This window comes from Seriola lalandi, unplaced genomic scaffold (assembly GCF_002814215.2).
Source record: "Seriola lalandi dorsalis isolate HSWRI2012SDOR001 ecotype SW California unplaced genomic scaffold, Sedor1 jcf7180002054415, whole genome shotgun sequence".
Classification (NCBI taxonomy): Eukaryota; Metazoa; Chordata; class Actinopteri; order Carangiformes; family Carangidae; genus Seriola; species Seriola lalandi.
The window spans coordinates 528,431-547,197 of NW_019524968.1; the positions used below are offsets into that span (position 1 = coordinate 528,431).

Consider the following 18,767-nt stretch of genomic DNA (forward strand, 5'->3'; position numbering starts at 1 on the left):
CCCCCCCCCCCACCCTAAACGTACACACTCGCACACAACCCATTAATTATTGACCACTGCAGTGGAACTGGTGGCAATGAGCACTTTCAAGAATTCCTATCCAACAAAGAGTCATTCAAGTGAATTCTTTTTACAAGGCCGCGTTCAGACCAACAATAGCACAGTGTCAAAAAGCCACAGCCTCCTCAGTTCAGTCAGACCACTGCGCTGGCGTACAAACCACAGGGTTGTCAGGCAAACAAGGTCGAACCAGGTTTAATTTCTGCCACAAAGTCAATGTCGTAGCTCGCAATCATCAAGAAGGAAGGATGTTTCCATAATGCTTTTTTAAAATCATGGATGCATCACTTACACTGGACTTCATAGATCATATTTAATCAACTAACCTATACCTGTTGAGTAGCGGCACACCCACACCAGCACAAGCCCTTGGGCTTTTTTGTTTTGTTTGGTTTTTTAAACACAGTGTTACTTTTGGGCTGGAATCGCATAGTATGACAGTGCATTTTCAGTCAGTGTTCTTAAAGGTCCCATATTGTACAAAGTGAGATGTCTATGTCTTTTTTGACTATAAAGCAGGTTTAGGTTCTACAATAATACTGTGAAAGTATCAAAGCACTCAGTTCACAGTTAAATGCACACAGTCTGTATACAGAAACTGAGCCGTCAGAACCTCTGTAACTTTGTGATGTCACAACAAAGCAGTCATCGCTCTCGACCTGTTGTTGCTAGAGCTCTGGAACCTTTAAATTTTTGTTCTAGTATGTGTGAAAAATAGCTACCTGACATCTTCGCTGCAAGATGTGAAAATATAGAGCAGGAGAACCTGACAGTAGCTTTTTTTGTCTGTGAAGTCTTGTATGGACAAACATACACACACAGACCTGCCATTTTCTGCATGTGTGCCATTTTCACTGATAGCGTGCCGATTCCGACACTGTCCACTTTCCCGGGCTCTTTGTAGCGCCAGAGAGGTGAGGAAGGTGAATCGTCTCTCTGACATCGGCGTCTTCGTGTTGGAGGCGAGCCAGTCTGCTGCCTGTGTCAGCTGACCCCAACTTGTCAGCTGTCTCCTTCAACTACCACAACTTATGGCTGAAGCCCAAACTGTCGAACGCACGCGATTATGTTCACATAGCTGGAGAAGACGGTCAGGCCTTACATCCTGCCTCGTGCCCGGCACGCTTTTTTTTTTTTTTTTTTTTACCCTGTTAGCATGCCTGTTCATACCCCTGCCCTGAAAGGGGAGGAGGGGGTGGTGGTGGCGCTGTGACTGGGGGAGGGAAGAGCAACAGTTCCAATTTTCCACCCTGTCAACAAACTCCAAAAACAGATGGATCTTGGAGTAGAAATCCATTTAGCTCCACTTGAATGACTTAAGCCCCCATTCGCTGACCTTTTCTAACTCCGCGTCTTAAGGAGAAATGAATCTTGTGCAAATACTCACCAGTAGAAATCAATAAGCATTTTTCACAGCTGTATTCACCATTTGCAAACAGGTCAAATATGCCTAACCCCCCCCCAGAAACACCTTTCTTTACCACAAAGAACTTACAGCCAGTATTCTATCGGCCATACAAAATACTCAAAGGTGAACGCTTCTGTCGATAAACACTTTTAAAGGTTAATTTTTAGTGACTGCCTTTGAAACAGTCCCTCATTTGTTACCAGTCAGAGAATTAGACAGGTGAGACATAAAAAAAAAGGTGTGACAAAAGTGAGCAAAGACTCAAATACTAAAAGCACATCCAACGAGGCTGACATTAAAGATCAAACAATCTCTACACATAATCATATTCTGCAGAAGATGCTCTTGATTTATTTGACAGCAGCAAACAGTCCCCAGCATACAAGGGAACAACATAAACCCCTCATTGATATGCAGAGAGCAAACTGTGTCAATAAACATGACGTTAATTGGGGGCCTGGAATCGACAGATATTTTCTTCCACTCTAATATTAATTTTCCACCAAGTGCATACAAGTTGCAGCAAAATATGGCTCTAAATATCTTTTGATAGAAACCTCACTCTTCATTAAATAAAGCACACACCTAACAATAAGCTGGAGGGGTGGCAGCCGTGAGAACAATCCAATTACTGGACTGAGTTGTCCAGTTCCTGGAATGAGTCGCCTTGCGAGGAGAATGAATTGCCAAATAACCAGAATGAGTTTCCAACTTAGATCGACTCACCCCCAAGAACGCTCCAATAATTAAAATGAGCTTGCAAAATACACAGTGGGTTATACAAGATTTTAGAATTAGAGTTCCCCACCAATTGGAATTTGTTGTGTAAAGACTTCACAAAAGTTTTCCAATTACAAGAATAAAGCTGGCACATAGTAATCACTCTGGATTGTCCAGCAACTGAAGCAATTTGTCCGGTGATAAGAATGAAATGAATTAAATGTCCAGTTACCGCAGTCACATGTCCAGCGGCTCCTGCACATTGACATGTCCTCTGAATACGATAAGTTCATAAATGACAACAATCACAACATACTGGGTGAAGAATATTTTGATTCTTCAAAACCTCCATCTGATGGTTTGATGATCACTTGTGCACTGACTTTCCAGCAACCCAGATACTTCTGCTTCTGTTGCTTTAATGTCTCCCCATTTTATCCACTCTGTAATGATGCTCCGATTGTGCTCCATTGATCTGCTTGAGCCGCGTATCGATTGCGGTGGCCTCTTGTGTTTACTGTCTATCACGAATGACGCCTGAGAAATTGATGGATTTGCTTCAAGCCTCTCTTTCCACTGACCGTCTGCCGCTGGCATCGCTGTTGTATTTGCTATTTGTGCCATCTTCAGTCTATTTCCCCATTGCATCTCATTATAGCTGTCTTCTGCTCCACTTTCTTACTAACTGTGTGTTATCATGATGCCCCCTCATGCCCCCTACAGGCACATCCAGACCAACATAAGCAGTACATTAAAAAACCACACAGGCGCCTCATTATTCTCTGTGAGGCTGGTGCATTTGTGCAGCAGGGGTGCTGCTGCTTAACATTTGTCCCGGCACAGTGAAACACATCTGGTTAAAAACACATTGATGGCCGATCGGCTACATGCAAGTGAAAATTACAGGTGGAATACCTTGCGCCGATTTCACAGTTTACCTTACAAACACTAAGGCAGAGGAGCGGATCACCGCTGCTGTCATAACCTTCCAATTCTGCCTCGAAAGAGTATAAACTGCTGTGCGGTGTTACTGTGTCTGATAAGGCTTCCTACTGGACTTCCTTGTTCGTATTTCTTTCTTTTAATCTGTGCCCTGAAGCAACACAGCCACACCACACAGCCCCTTGTGTAGTTTTACCAGAGGGCTATTGTTGGCTTCAATGAGCCCAAAGAGGGGGGTCATTTGCATCCTGTAAGACCATGACTAATGAATCGCAATTAATTACACTCTTAGTCGAGACACGTCAGAGAGAAATGTTTCAAATATTTATGAGACACATTAGGGTTTATTGAGGATGGAAAAAATATTCACTGTGTTTTTTTTTATTTTTCAAGTTTTAACATCCTTTTAATATGAAAAAGTCTAAATTACACCCAACTTGTCTTTCCTTTGCAAGCGAAAACTACATTTACTCACAGTGTTACAAACAAATGTGTTCGTGAGCGTAGGCATTTGAAATACATGATGCATCCATTTACCCCCCCCCCCCCCCCCTCCCCAATTTGTATGGAGGAGGAGCACCTGAAGACTAACACAATACAACACAACAAAACTTCAGACAAGGACCAAGTTGTTTATCCCTACACTGGGATATGACCCAGAGCAGCAGCAGATGTACTGGATCTAATAAACACACGGTTTGGAATGCAGATGGTCTAAGTGCTGAAACAACACCCTGACCCTGTCTCAATAAAGATTTTGTAAACGGATGTGTGCGCAGAAATAAGTATGAAAGTCAACAAGCAGAGGGTCTGGTGTGTGTGTGTGTGGCTGTGCAGCGCCTGTGATCAGCAGCTCACAGAGATAATGGGGCGTGATTGGACGTAACGGTTGGGGCAAGGGGCCTTTATTGTTCTCCGCAGCCCCCGTGGCCACTGTGCTGTGTCATTAAAGAGGGGGGAGGAGGTTAAAGCTCTTCCTCACACCACCTGTTGTCAACCCCCCTCCCCTGCTTTTGTTCCACTGACCCTTTATGACACACGGCAGCAACACACACACACACACACACACACACACACACACACACTGGTCACTGGTCACACTCGCCTTTAGTATGGTCTAATTAATTCATGGCTATCCTCTGGAGGAGGGTTTGGCTGGTGGGTCTGGCTCAGTGACCGGCAGACGGTCGGATCATACAGAGGGGGTTTAGCCACAGGCCCGTGGCCTCACTCCGGCCATCTGATCCCCCTCTTTTAAGATCAGAATGGCCACCGGCTCTATCCGCCACAAGTCCGGGACCTGCAATCCCATTAGTGAAGCATGAATACACCTCAGAGCACACACAGATATACACACACACACACACACACACACACACACACACACACACACACACACACAAACCCAGAGAGGAGAGCTTGTTATCAAGCAACTGAGAATGTTACAGCTGAGGAGTTCAGTATGAGAGGTGGTGGTGTTACTGTATCACCCACTGTTTGCTCAGTGTGCTGAATACAAATGCACACAAACTGATTCATGGTGAGCATGTGGGTATGATGAAGCATCACGATGCAACTACCCTGATGTCTGCATGATATCTCAACTGGCAAAAAAGCAGATTTGTACAGAGCTGAGCAGGAGACATAACGGGAGAATGAGACTCGACAGTAGCTGTCTTTGCAAATGGATGTGACTGGACAAAGTGCTGCAGACAGCTGGTGGAAAAAAAACATTATCATGCTCCTGCGGATGTGCAGGAGGATGCAGGGAGGGCTGAATGTGAAACTCATATCAGTGGGATTTGCACTCATACAGCACTCACTGATTCCTATCCAGCCTGTCAGCAATGCCAATCCCTATTATGATGTTGTTCATGGATTATACTGTGTGAATAGAAGAATTACAAATAGCCACACCTAACCAGCTTCCCTCGCCTACTAAAATACATTTGGCAAATACAAAATAATAATGTGAAGATTGCTCACTGATGCCATCTAGAAAGGACTGATGATAGAACAATCGCAAGAGGAACACGCTTCGGAGGAGTTCATTTTGAGTAGACTTCAAGACAGGTCAACAGCCTCTCTTTCCTCCAACAGCTGATTGACGTGCTCTTAAAAACATCTCATCCTTAATAGGTCAAAGGACGAGCAGATAAAATCAGCCGTCTCATTATAGCTTAACAGATTATGTCAGCTCATTCAAAGTAGGCTATCAGCTAAAAAAAAAAAAAAGGCAAATTCAGAACAGATACAACTGCTGTTAACCATGAACAACAGCTTATTCAGAAGCACTTAGAAGCAAACAGGAGCAGTTTCTGGATTTAGCCATTTAGCCTAGAGAGCTGGGGCTGTCAGCAGCTTAGTTCAACGTTATCACAGGAAGACATTTTCCCTCCCACAATAAATGGCATTAAGTCAACTTTATGTAAAAACAAACTGCGGTTAGAGCAGCACCGACATATACTGCAGTGATATATAATGCTAAAAGGTGTAAACAGAGGCTGATGGCAGGCCAAAGGGTGCTTAGCTATACCCTGCAGGAGCTTGTACATGTGGTAGGGATGTACACATCAGAATGACTGCACAGCGTGCACTATAGAGCTCCAATCACAACCCATATGGCTGCAGAGCACTGGGGTTAATAACAGGGACAGAGGGCAGCCTGAAGAGGGCATGGACAGCAGAAAGAGAGGAGCGAGTGGGATTGCGGGGGTGGGGTGGGGTCGCTTTATCTCCTTTATCAGAGTTCCCCCAACCCACACTTCTCTCCCATCGTAACTCTCTCCTAACCCCCCAAATCCTGTCCCCATTTCCAAATCCATAAACCCTGAAATCCATTTTTCTGCACTGGGGTTTCAATTCTCAAAAACAGTATGACAAGTGTGTGTGTGTGTTTGTGTGTGTGTGTGTGTGTGTGTGTGTGAGTATGTATGTGTGAGAAGAAGAAAGAAAGTGAAAGGAGGCTCCAACTGGTGACAGTGCTGTTCAGCTGTTTCTCCCACACTGTGTCTAGGATTACTACAGGTGAGAAAGTCTGCCGAGACTACTGTTACAAAGACGTGGGGATGTAAACACCCACACACACACGCACGCACGCACGCACACACACACACGCTCACACACACACACACACACTAGAGTAAATCCACACAAAGGCAAAGGAAGACAGGAGTTTCATCACGTCTTCACCTGTTCATTCCCCAGATTCCACAAGGCAGCTGCTATCTCTAACCTTGAAGGCTTGACCTCAAAGCAACCTTAAAAAATAAGGGGGTTGGGGTTGGTTTTAGGGGCATAAAACCCTTTCAGACAGTTTTATTTGCAATTCCTCTGACTCCGCCCCCCAGCACCTTCGAAAAAGCACTTCCCCCTCCCCTGTCAGAGTGAATATTCATGAGCCATAAAGCCAGGCGGTGGAAACATAGCAGGCATAATAAAAACGTCAGAGGTATAAAACACTTAAAGAAAAAGCCGCCAGGAGCTCAGGCAAGTCACTCTGAATGCCAAAACCCTAACCCAAGGGTGTCTGGCCCGTTAGGTCTATTGTGCTTGACTGACTTTTATGCCTCTGACATGAATTGGCCTCTGCTCCTGGCACGTAACTTTGCAGGCCACATTTTCAGGATCAAAGAATCTCTTTTAATGCGTGAAATTGGATAGGATTGGGGGAAAAAATTCAAATTTTGGAAGGAAATATTCAGTAAAGTGGTGTAGGTATCTGTTCTTAATGCAAGGTAAAGGAAGGTACAGATTGGCAAAGCACAAAGGAAGGGATTTTCAAGGCTTATTGCTGGATGACAGCTGCACTTAGAGGAAATTTAAATAACTCATGAAACTGTGTCAATTTTGTTTTTCTCTTGGTATCTTTCTATTGACGCTACATTTAGAACATGATTTTTTATAGCTCTCCAAGTTAATGCAATGTGATACTCTATCTGTTTGTCTTCAATATTCAGTGCGATGCAAAGTAATTAGTGCAATACTTTAACCTGCCAGCTATATCATATCTGAGGTTGAGTTACACCTACGCCTGAAAAGACTCTCACAGTTCATCCATCAAACATCCATTCATCAAACATGTCATTAATAATAAGTGGAAACTGTTACTGAGGTAACTAAGCAGAACCTTCCCTAATAGGTTATTGAGTGCCTAATTGTCAGTGTATGAATGTGTGCAAAGGAAAAATGGCTGGGACACACTTGATAAAATGATTAAAGAGAATTAGTGAACCAGACATAAATCAAGACAAAAGCACAGTCAATACAACTCCTGACTGTTAAAAAGTTTTATGACAACTTTGAATGTCAGTTAAAGTCTACAGCTGTTATTACCTCCACCGAGGAAGTTATGTTTTTACCTGAGTCAGCTGAACTGCGCAAAAAGTACTGAACCGATTTGCACCAAATTTAGTTGAGGTATGGGTCATGGGTCCTGAACAAACCCAAACCCAGGTCCAACACATTTACTATGAATTGGATTTTTTTTTTTCTGGTGAAGTCTGGTGTGTGTTTTTTCACATTGGCTTTGGCAAAGATCTGCGCTGTCTAAATGCCCTTCTAGTTCCAGTGTGTACCGATATTTACTTAAATACCTAATGAACATTTAGGTAAATATAGTACTGGGTAGGATTCGGAATTGGTAGATACCCGACATTAAAGGACTCAGATCAGGATCAGGGCCAAAACCTTGATTGGGACATCCCTAATTTGCACAAATTAATAAATGGACATGTTTTGGGGGGGGGGGAATTCTACAATTTTTAGTTGGCGAAAGTTGTGATGTTGATCGGTCCAACATGTTCTAGAGTGAAATATCTCAATGGCTACGAAACATAATGCCATGAATTTTGGTGCAGAAATCCATGATCCCCAGAGAATGAATCCTAATTTGGTTATCACTTGAAAATTGTATCTATCATCACCAACAGGTCAAAATGTCCCACTGGCCAACACCTTATTTTATTACAAGGTACATAACCTGTGTCCATGTTGCACTATTGCACTCTGATGTCAATAGCAATTCCTATGGGAAGTGAGAGGAATATAAGTGTTATTTGATTATACTGCAGATGTTTCTCTGTAAGTCAGGAGTCTACAAACATTTTACAGCCACCCTGTTATGCCTGCACAGGATGCTTGAGCTTCAAAGGATTTTGGCTGGAGGACCACTTTAAAGTTGAAATCCATAAACTGTGTACACATTTAAACTACAGCTAAGATGGTGGGAGTGTCTAGTGTTACAGTTATTTGACCTCTAAGGACTCATTCATCAACTGCTGCTTCTCCATGAGAAAATGTCTAGACAAGTGTTCTGCTTTAAAACGATCTGTGCTGCTTCCTTTACCACTTCTGGACAAACTCTCCGGTCAGGTTTGTTTGTCAGCGCCGCACAATTCTGCATCGTCATTCACACTGCAACTCAATGGACTTCTCCACCGTGCCTTGCCTCTCAGCCTGCAGTGGTTGGACTGTGAGGGGTTAAACCTCCTGAACCCTCCACGCTTCCCACTGTGTTGGCTCCCACCCCTGATACCAAATATACACACCAATAAACAATGCCGATCCCTCTCCGTTTGTCCCCAGCGCTTCCAAGTCACAAGCTGGGGAGCAAAGATGACACGATGCCATAAAGTGCCATCTTGCGCCTCCTCTGATGCCATGCTGAGCCCCCTGGCAGCACCAGGCGGGTCTATGCGCCTGTGGCCTTACCTCCGGCCCTGTTGGTGCCATGCAGAGGAGGCTGGGAGGAGCTGGCACTGGCTTGGGTCTGGCACAGGCCACTGTTTGTTCTCCATAACCCCTCTCCCTCTCTCCCTCTCTCTCTCTCTCCCTCTCTCTTTCTATGGAAGCAATGCTCCAAAAGTGTGTTTGTGGGTTTGTGCACAGGCAGATGCACAAACAAGGAGACACACACTTGCAGTTTTTCCTCTATCACCATGGATTAGGGATTCTTGTCGGTGAGAGCAACTGCTGCGCGCCAACTTGTGTCCTTGTGCATGTGTGTTTTTGCAGACAGCTGCAGAGAATGTCACCTCCCGAAGGACTTACAGCTTTAGTAGGGAAAGCAACAGAAAGCCGGACATACACAAACATAGATGGAGCGACCAGTCGCATGGCCCTGCAGATTGAAAGACCAAAACCTTTTGATTGCAAACATGACCCTGCACAACCCCAGAGAGCCGTATTTGAGATGCTGTCGATGTTGGCCTACAAGGGGGGATTAGACTGTCTTGTCACCTTCAGCAGCTGCCAGAAATATCAAGGCAAAAATAATATTAACATTAATGATGTGTCCTTAGTTTTGTTTAAGCACTGTCCCGATGTGATGAATTAAGAAAGCAAAGACAGCTTCTTTGCATAGAGCTCAAAAAGCAGCACAGTGCAAAGAAAGTGTAGGCAGCAACATTAAGGATTATTCACGGGGCTGAGAAATTTCTGGCATGTGTCGCTGCTCTATTCCTTCGCTCTTTCTTCACAACCAGCTCTGTGAAAAGTGATTCACAACACCTCCACCTATTCTTTCTGCCTGGTTTCCATATACAGCTTATATCACAAACACCCTGCGGCTTCTCATGTTGATATCAAAACAGAGCGAGAGCAAGGTGAAAGGTAATTCTTCATGCTGCTTGAGGAGAGCTTTTAGGTAAGGTGACGGACACACTGCACAGATCCCAGCTGTTTACAGAGGATAGCAAATGATTCATGGGCTGTATTTTACTGTGGAGGCAGTAAGGGGAAATTCAGCCTGATTATTAAGTTAGGAGCTGGAGCTTTTCAAGAAAATATGCTGCCTGACCTGTAAGGTGTTTGACAGGAGTCTAGAGTTTCATAGATTTTTACTGTGAATGGAGCTGGGTTTTACCACCTTTCAGCTGGTTTGTGTTAATAAGAAATGAGAAATTCCAGAGATGGTTTCAGATTTAAAAAGTGAGCGATATTAGGAGAGGCCAGTGCGGAGGGAAACACAGTTTAAACATTCACTGGTGTTTTTGCAAAAGCTGCTAGCAGCATGATGTCAAAACTCATTATGCCAAGAACACACTGCCCGCGTCGCATGGCGGCTGTGCCTCTGACCTGCTGCGGCTCTCACACGTGTGTAGCTGCGTCGCTGCTACTGCCAGCTCTATCTCTTTACATAGAGGTTTGCAGGTTATTGGAACATTATAAATTCATTTTTTGACTTTTTTTTCACAGAAAATGTCACTAAAATGCCACTGTCTCCACGTACAGCTGCTAAAATAGTTTAAAAAATATTATTATATTATTATATATTATACTTTTTTTATGTCTGTGATATATTCAGATTCAGAATAGACATAGACAACTATTGTGGAAGGTGTCAGTCTTATGTAATGTTGCTGGTATGATGTCAATTTGACATCAACAGGTCTTTTCTCTGTTTTTTGCTGGGAGCCGCACATCACGCATGAAAAATAGGCGAGACGCCGCGATGCAGCCGCAGGGCGTGACACGCACACGCAAGCAGTGTGTCAGCTATAACCCGGAGCGTTCCTGGCGGTCCCCAGCAAAAAGGGAAATAATTTATTTCCAATTTAATTCTATCCATAAGGAACACAATGACAGACTGTATGACTATTTTTGTCATGGGTTTAAACACTTTCGGTAATAAAACAGAAAAGCAAAAGCAAAAATCTCATCAGATGGGGTATCTAGTTTCATTTGTATCGTTTGAAGGGAATTTGGAGCGAAAAAGGTTGAGAACCACTGGTCTAAATTAGTGGATAATCAAGGAAAACAGAGGCAAAACTTGATCAATATAATAAGCAGCAACAACTTCAGTCCAAAACTATATTTGCAGTCATATTAACAGCCAACATTTTTTTTAAAACACCTGCTGCTGCTGTCAAAACAAAGTTAAACTTCCTGGTAGTCTTCCAACACTAAAGGTAATGGCCGAATCTAACAGCAAAGATTTAATTGGCCCTGTCCGCATTTCATTAAAGTGCCACTGATCACAAGCAGCCCTGCTACAAAAAAAAAACAAAAAAAAAAACATCAAGAGCTGTCTGTTGGAAACCCATCTGACAGGAGTTTGTTGTATTTTAAGGGACTAACATCTGCTAGTGAGAAGCTGCCAAACTAAAAGTGGCCTTTCCTCCCCTCCCTGCTAGGAAGTTTTTTTTTCTGCTTTCCTGTCCAGTGGCGACAAGCGTTATCTTTTTCGCTGGCGCTAGCTGTCATCCATCTACATTAACAGGCCCGGTCGCAGAGTCCTGGTCACAACACGACAGGGGCCGGGCTCTCCGGTGCGGGGGGAGAAGATAGGATGCGGTGTCGGACGCTGGGTAGCAGAATGAAGGGTGGGCAAGGGGTGGGGTGGGGTGGCGAGGGGGCCTCAGGGTGCAAGCTGCCAGGAGATCTGACACCAAGGTCAGGGTGGCGTCTTATGTTAAGTCAGCCGAGTGATGGCGATGATAAGAGACCAGAGAGTCCTTTGAAGCTGCCTCCACACTCCTCTGCTTTTATAGTGCGGCTAACTTTATTACTCGTGAAATCCATCTGTGATTGAATCCATCTCTTATTACTGGAACTAAATAATACATAACATGCTGTTTGACACCTGATATATGAACAAGCAGCGGCCTATCACCACAGACTTGTACTGCAGTGCGCACTAAGTTCCTTTTGTGAAATACAATCATGTGTTATGTCAACATACTGTACATACATACTGTATGTACACATAGTTTCTGATCAACTGATCACCAAGCCCATACAGCAAAAAAAAAAAAAAAAATCAGACACTTACTTGCCACCTCCAGCGATGCATTGCGACTGACCGCCTCGCCCAGGTAGTTGCGCGCCACGCATACGTAGACGCCTTCGTCGGGCTTGCTTCGCCTCCCGTGCACAATTCGCAGGAAGAAGAGGGAGCCGCTGGGTAACAGCATCCGGTGGGAACGAGGGTCCTCTCGATCCGTTTCGACGCGCTCACCATCTTTGTACCATTCCACCACCGGGGCCGGTCGACCCTCCGCCTTACAGTTGAGGGTGGCCGGCTCGCCCTTCGACACGATCAGATCAGACGGGTGTTCTACGATCCGAGGAGGGGCGTCCTCTAACCTGGGTCTGGAACCTGGAGACAGGGGAAAAAGAAAAGGGTTAAGATTTTGTTCATCAGAGGGCAGCCATTTGTGATGATTGTGATTTTTTTGAATATGAGTGTTACTTGACACCGATAGGACTGAAACTTGAGGGATAATTATTACAAACTAAACCAGAGCCATTTGGTGTTTTAACGTTTAGCCAACAGACGACAGATTGAAGAGAAAAGCACATGAAGTGTTTTGTTACTGAGAGATATTAAATGTATTTTTTTTTTCTTTTTTTAAAGCACAGCATCTGCTTATTCCTTATGCTAAACGAAGCAAAGTTTTAATTTCAAGCCCTTTTTTTTAAAATCGCAAACTGGATTTTCAACTGTGACAACATGATCCATTTAGACTGCTCATACACTCAAGATGTTAAAGAGTGTGGTTGCAACAGTGTAGGAAGGGTAAGGACTATAATAAACACAGAACACAAAAATCCTCAGCCTTTTTTTTTTTTTTACATTCTGGCCTCTGGCACAACTTATAAAAACACACACTCAGTTGCCCTCTGTTCAAACCTCTTGAGCTTCAGCTGCAGAAAAACACACAATTTTATCACTGACAACATGGCTGTGTGACATGAGCGTGTAATGCAATTGCTCAACAGTTACATTCAAAGTATAAATCAAGAGGACGTGTGAAAATGACATGCTCGAAATTCTGTATCTGTTAAACCAAAACCAGATTCTCCGGCGGTGGAGGAGGAAGCATGAGAGAAGTAAATGTGGTAGAACTGTGCTAATCAGAATTCATGGGAAAGTAGGTTGACTGAACTAATGAAATTTATCAAACATATACAAACAACTCAAATACATACTTTTCCCATATGGATTTCAGTTGAAAATATTTATATAATATAAAGACATTTGAAAAGTGTTTTTTCTATTCCATATAACTGTATATCTCTGCAAGGCAAATTACTTATCAATATAAAGACGTTGTGTTTCTGGTCAGAATTGTTGCCGTCTGCAGACTCTGGCTTGTTTTTGGGGTTTTTTTTAGAGTCTGATTGACAGACATAAATGAAAATAGAGAGACAGAAGCAGACAAAGATGGAGTCTAGGTAATTCCCACAGGTTTTTTTTTGCCAAGCTTTGAAATTGCTTTATTCCCCCTCCACCCCTCACCCCCTGTCTTCTCTTCTTCCCCCCCCCTATATTTGAATGACAGCATGTTGGTGGTACAATTATGTATGAAAAGCAATAACACAAACTCAAGCGCCACGAGGCACAAGTGAAATCTCCCCCCGGAGAGCGTATGAAAGAGTGACAACAGGAGGTGCGTCTCGCCCGTGATTTCCACAATAACCAAGTTTTTTGTTCCAGTAATGATTGTTGCAGCGTTCACCGCTTCACGACGGTGTGTTTCTGATTCCGCTTGCCTTACCGCTCAACCAGTAAGCTGTGCTGTTTTTTTTTTTTTTTTTCAACTACAACCATTTTTCCCTGTCACAGAAAGGCTTCCTTTACCCGTCCCATGCAGTGCAAGCATTACGCAACTTTGTGTTTTCAGAGCAGTCACAGCAGGAGATTGGTGGGAGTGGTTGTGCTCATGACAGGGAGACAGAAAACACGAGGTGCTTTGTTCAGCATCGAGGAGTTTTGTTTTGCCTTTGCATAACACAGAAGTCGGCATCACTTGAGCTTTGTTTCGCTCATATGCCGCTGCTCTGGTGGAATAACTAATTGCTCAGTTTAAGTCTAAATAAGTTATAATTTGGCTTGAATACATGCAAAATGTAATATCTCAATACAGTCCAGCATGTTTAGTTGTGTGTATCAGGTGGGGTTTTTTTTTGTTTTTGTTTTTTTAATGATAAATACATATATTATTGTAATGTATGTGAAATGAGGGTCGGACTTGGCTGCAGGGAAGACTGTATGACACTGCAAAAAAAAAGCCAGTCTATATTATTACATTTTATCGATATAAATAGCAGGAAATATCACAACATTCGATATTGTGAGATATCAGCCCAAGCCTAACAGAAATGAAATATAACTCAGGGTGACAGCGACTTTCCTGTAGAAGCTGAGTAGCTTTGGTTTTAGTTTATAATTCATTGAACACTACAAAGGGAAGAAAAACAAGATGGAGCCACAAGTGGACAAGGTAGAAAAAGAGAGCATGAGTCTGTTTCAGTTTGTGTAAAATCTCAAACCTCCGAAGGTTGATCAAGATGAGAACTTTTTTTTATAGTGTTCTTCTTCTCCAGCGGAAAGAACGCTGACACCGTGCCTACAGCACAAGCATATACCGTTATACCATACAGCGTCATGTGCTGCGGGCCTACATAATAGAAAGGTTCGTAATGGTTCTTCCCACAGGTGCATGAATGAGAAGGAGTTCAAAGGTTCAGACTTGATAGCACCTGATAAGAACAGCAGTCAAAATTCCTCCCTGCAAAGTGACAAATCCTCCATTAGGTTTCAGGGGATTAAAAACTCCTCTTAAGTGCTTTTTGCTGATGGAATATATATCGTCTGATGGCCCTGCTCTAAATGTAATTACATTCAGCAAAATGGAGAAATAGGAAGCTCTGAATAGCAGGAAATGGTATTGAGGCTTTGAAGTTGCTCCTAGTTAGAGTCAAATAGCAGCTGGGCTTCTGTCTGATGTCTACTTCCAAAGAACTGAAAACAGCATGCGATCAGATTTACCTTTTAAGGTTAACGCAAAAAACCCATTAATGCAATTTCCTCTCTTTTTCTTCCTTAAACTTACAATGTAATGTCTGAAAATGAAGGTGTCCAGTGTTCACCAACTGCTCTTTGACTACTCCGGATATTACCATTCACTGACTATCACATGTGCAGTGTAAGAAAACTGTGTCACCACCGATGTGCTTTTCACTTTGCATACAAATGGGATTTTGCGTAACAAAGAATGGAGCCAAATTAATGTTGAAAAATGAATCAACTCTGAGGCAAAGTCAATATTAACTCCACCTGAACATTGAGTTAAACTCCTCCTCAGTTGAGTGTGATGCAGTTTCTTTATATCGTTCACATGCACTTATTACCACTGATGTTAAAATGACAATAAAATAATAAAATAAAACTGTGCCATTATATTGGAGGCAAGATGCAAAAACAAAGAATTGTGGGTGGATGTACGGCACTCTCCCAAAGTGCCACCAATGGGTGTCTAATCATATCTATGCAAACTTTAATCTCTGTGATTTGCAATGCAGGACTACCTGATATAACATTTCAGGTGATATATTTCTGAATATGAAAACATAAAGTGCAATATTTTTTACAAGACTGATCTCCTGTGGAATAAAAACAGAAAACAGCCCCCCCCCCCGCAGGTCTCTGAGCTGTGGATAGAGACCTGCATCTAGCTTTAAGGTAGCATATGTATCATGGTTGAGCTGAGTATATCTGGCTCGGGTTTGGGTGGTGGAGGGGAGGACTGTGGTGAGAGCTCAGCAGGACAGAGCCTTTAAGAGCTGACTCATAAATTTTACAGTCCGAGCTGGTTGGAACAAGCCATGTGGAAATGTAAAGCGAATGCTTTTTAAAGAGAAAAGACCACCGAGTGAGACTGAGCTAAATATCAGCGAGACAGCCACTGAACAGCAGCTCTTAAGAGATGATATGCCAACCATCCAATTTAGACTTGATGAGACGATCTCTCTCTCTCGCAGCGACTGGCTTCTACACGCAGAAACGCTCAACCACCTTAATCTAGGATGTCACACAGATGTACGGCTCAGTCAGAGGAATAGGAAAAAAAAAAAACATAAGATGCCGAGACATTTTTCTGAATCTATACTGACTTCGCACCAGCTCCTTCGCGTACCCGCAGGCTGTACATTAGTATGACAGTACAATGGTACAGATCTGCATGTTGATGGGGGCCGACAGCGCTGCCATACGACTCAGAGATATCAGAATTTTTAAGATGAGCGGTATTCCCCCGCTACACAGCTCAAAGTGAGCGTAGATGTATTTAACAGATAAGGGGCGAGGCTGGAAGAGATGAACTCAAAGTGGGTTAAATGGACAGCTGGAGACGGCACAGTATGACTGGTTTTCTTGAAGAAGGTGTCTAATAGGAAAGTCTGGGCCCTCTAAGGACCTATTAGCTCCTGCCCGCGGTGTACTACAGCAGCATGGCAGGAACTCTCAAAGCTACATGTGAGCTAATGAAACCACAGGGATGCTGCGGAGTCTGGCCTGAGAGAGCAAGAATCTGTTTGACAAGAACGGTGTGTGCAGGAAAGATGAATTACTCTCTATACTGCCATGCCCAAAGACAGCTGTGGTGGATTAAGTGTATGTGTGATTTACCTTGCAGTTTTGATAGCTGTCCATCATCTGCGGTAAAAATAATTTTTCTTTATTTGTAGCCTTTAAAGTCCTAGTGTGCAATTTTTCTCAATGTAAATTTAGGGACAAGTATAATATTAAAGGAACGCAGATTCCTCTGTGCAGGATATGAGGGTTGATTAAATTATATATGAAATTGATATGAATCATATACTATGCCACCTGTGGGTGGGACTCATTCAAACGTGTTGAATTAGGTGCAAAGCTGTACAACCTGCATGAACAAATTTGAATACTTTATTAAGTGTTGTAGCTTTATAGAATGATGAGTTGACCCATCGGCACCAATGGCAAATAACGGGCCCAGTACAGTACAGTTCTCCATATAAAACTCCACACACTTGAATTTCTCCTGCAGCGTAATTATGAGACTGATTAATCCAGCAAAGAAAATCATAACACTGTTTATTTTAATTAATTCCACTAAGTCAGCGTGCAGTTTCCCGGCCTACCTGGTGAGTTCAAACTCAAACAGACTCCAAATCAAAAAGACTCTGTATTTAGATTATATTTAAACATCAAGACAAATGCACATACACCGTGAATTACTGTCAAACAACTTCAAAGCTGCTTAAACTGGAAAGAAAGGGGAGGAAAAGGAGGAGGCGGAGGAGGAGGAGGAGGAGGAGGCGGAGGAGGAGAGGATAAAGCCTGAGAGTGTGACAGAGAAGTAGTGCAAGGTAAAAGTGCGCAAAAAACGAAGGAGAGAAATTGGACCAAACACAGCCACAGGGAGCTGGAGCTCCTGCTGCAATGTCCTCGCTGTGATGGAGGATGACGAAGTGCTGAGACACAACTTTTTCTCATCTCCTTCAAGAACAAGTGGCTCAGTGCTGCCCCGCCCTCATATAAAACAAGTACAGAGGAACACTGCCAAAGATCTACAGTGGATCCCAAGACGACCCCCCCCCCGAACCCAACTCCCTTCCACCCCCCCTCTTCTTTCACCACAAACACAAGTGGGCTTTCAACCCCTGAGCAGATTTACATCATCTGAAAAGGCAAAAACACCAGAACAACGGAACAACTCTTACACGTTACACGTTTATTTGCTTAGGGGAGGGGCCATCAAATAAGTGACATTGTCAACCGGTTTCGAGGTGTGATGAGAGATGTCCTCCGCTTGAGATGAAAGGCCTCGACAGTTCATCATTAAAAAGACGAACTGAAGTTAAAACTAATATTTTGTGTTGCCTCATCTTCATTTGACAAGCTATTTCGCTTCAGGTAACAGCTTGTTAACCCTCGTTCTGCACTTCTACAGCTCTGGATGTAAATATGAACTTAGCCGTGCATCATTCCCAGAATGCATTTCACAGACTCATACACCATTTTCCAAACAGAGATGCTACAATGCTCAGACGATGGTCCGACTCTTACAATAAATCCAGGGAGGCTCTGGTTGTCATGTCATCTGATATTTGTACATGGCTCAGTCTCAAGGTCGACACAAATCCTCACACCTACTTACCAACTGTGTCCCTGCTGAAGGTCCAGCATGCCCACCACCCCCGAGCCAACTGCACCAGCTCACAGAGGGTTTATGTGTCATCACACATAGGATCAAAAACATTCAGTTCACTACAGCCCTGCAGGGAAAAGGACATAAAACACGGACAGCACTTCAGCCCTATCAGACAGGGTGAGAAATACCTTTCATTTCAGCATGAAGGACTTGAAAATAAATCAGAATACTGCAATACCTCAAGAGCCTGTCCACCTATTCACTCTGTGGTGAGTTGTGGTTAAAAAAGATTTTAAGCCATCCTCTGGCTTAGCAACTAAAATTAAGGCTAAGCTGAGCTAACCATCACAATGCGCTCGAGATAACCACCCTCCCCACCCAATTCTGCTTAAAAAGATATAGCTGTTAATGGCAAAGAAAAATCTCTTTTAAGCCGAAATTCCAGTACAGAGGTGAAAAAAAAAAAAGTACCTGATGAACAGAGAGAGCTTAGAGGAGAGAGGAGAGAGGAGGGGAACGGAAGATGGTGATCAAAGAAAATTCAACAACTTTCTTATTCCTATTCCTCCCTCATCTGCAATTCTTTTCAGCTCCCCTCTTGGAGAATGTGTTGTTTTACAGCTCGGCCTCCTTCTCTGTCTCTCCATTTCCACCAAAGCCACAGGAATTGATTTGCAAATGTGCATTCAAAGTTAAATTGGCAGCAGTAAGGGGTGGGG

At 43.3% G+C, this 18,767-nt stretch overlaps 1 protein-coding gene across 1 annotated transcript in view; it reads right to left on the reverse strand.

Moving 5' to 3' along the window:
• robo3 (roundabout, axon guidance receptor, homolog 3 (Drosophila)) overlaps window positions 1-18,767 on the reverse strand; it is a 157,951-nt gene that overhangs the window by 59,610 nt on the left and 79,574 nt on the right. The window contains exon 2 of the mRNA XM_023410164.2: window positions 11,904-12,230. Coding sequence (XP_023265932.1) covers window positions 11,904-12,230 — 327 coding nt within the window. The remainder of the gene's footprint in view (window positions 1-11,903; window positions 12,231-18,767) is intronic.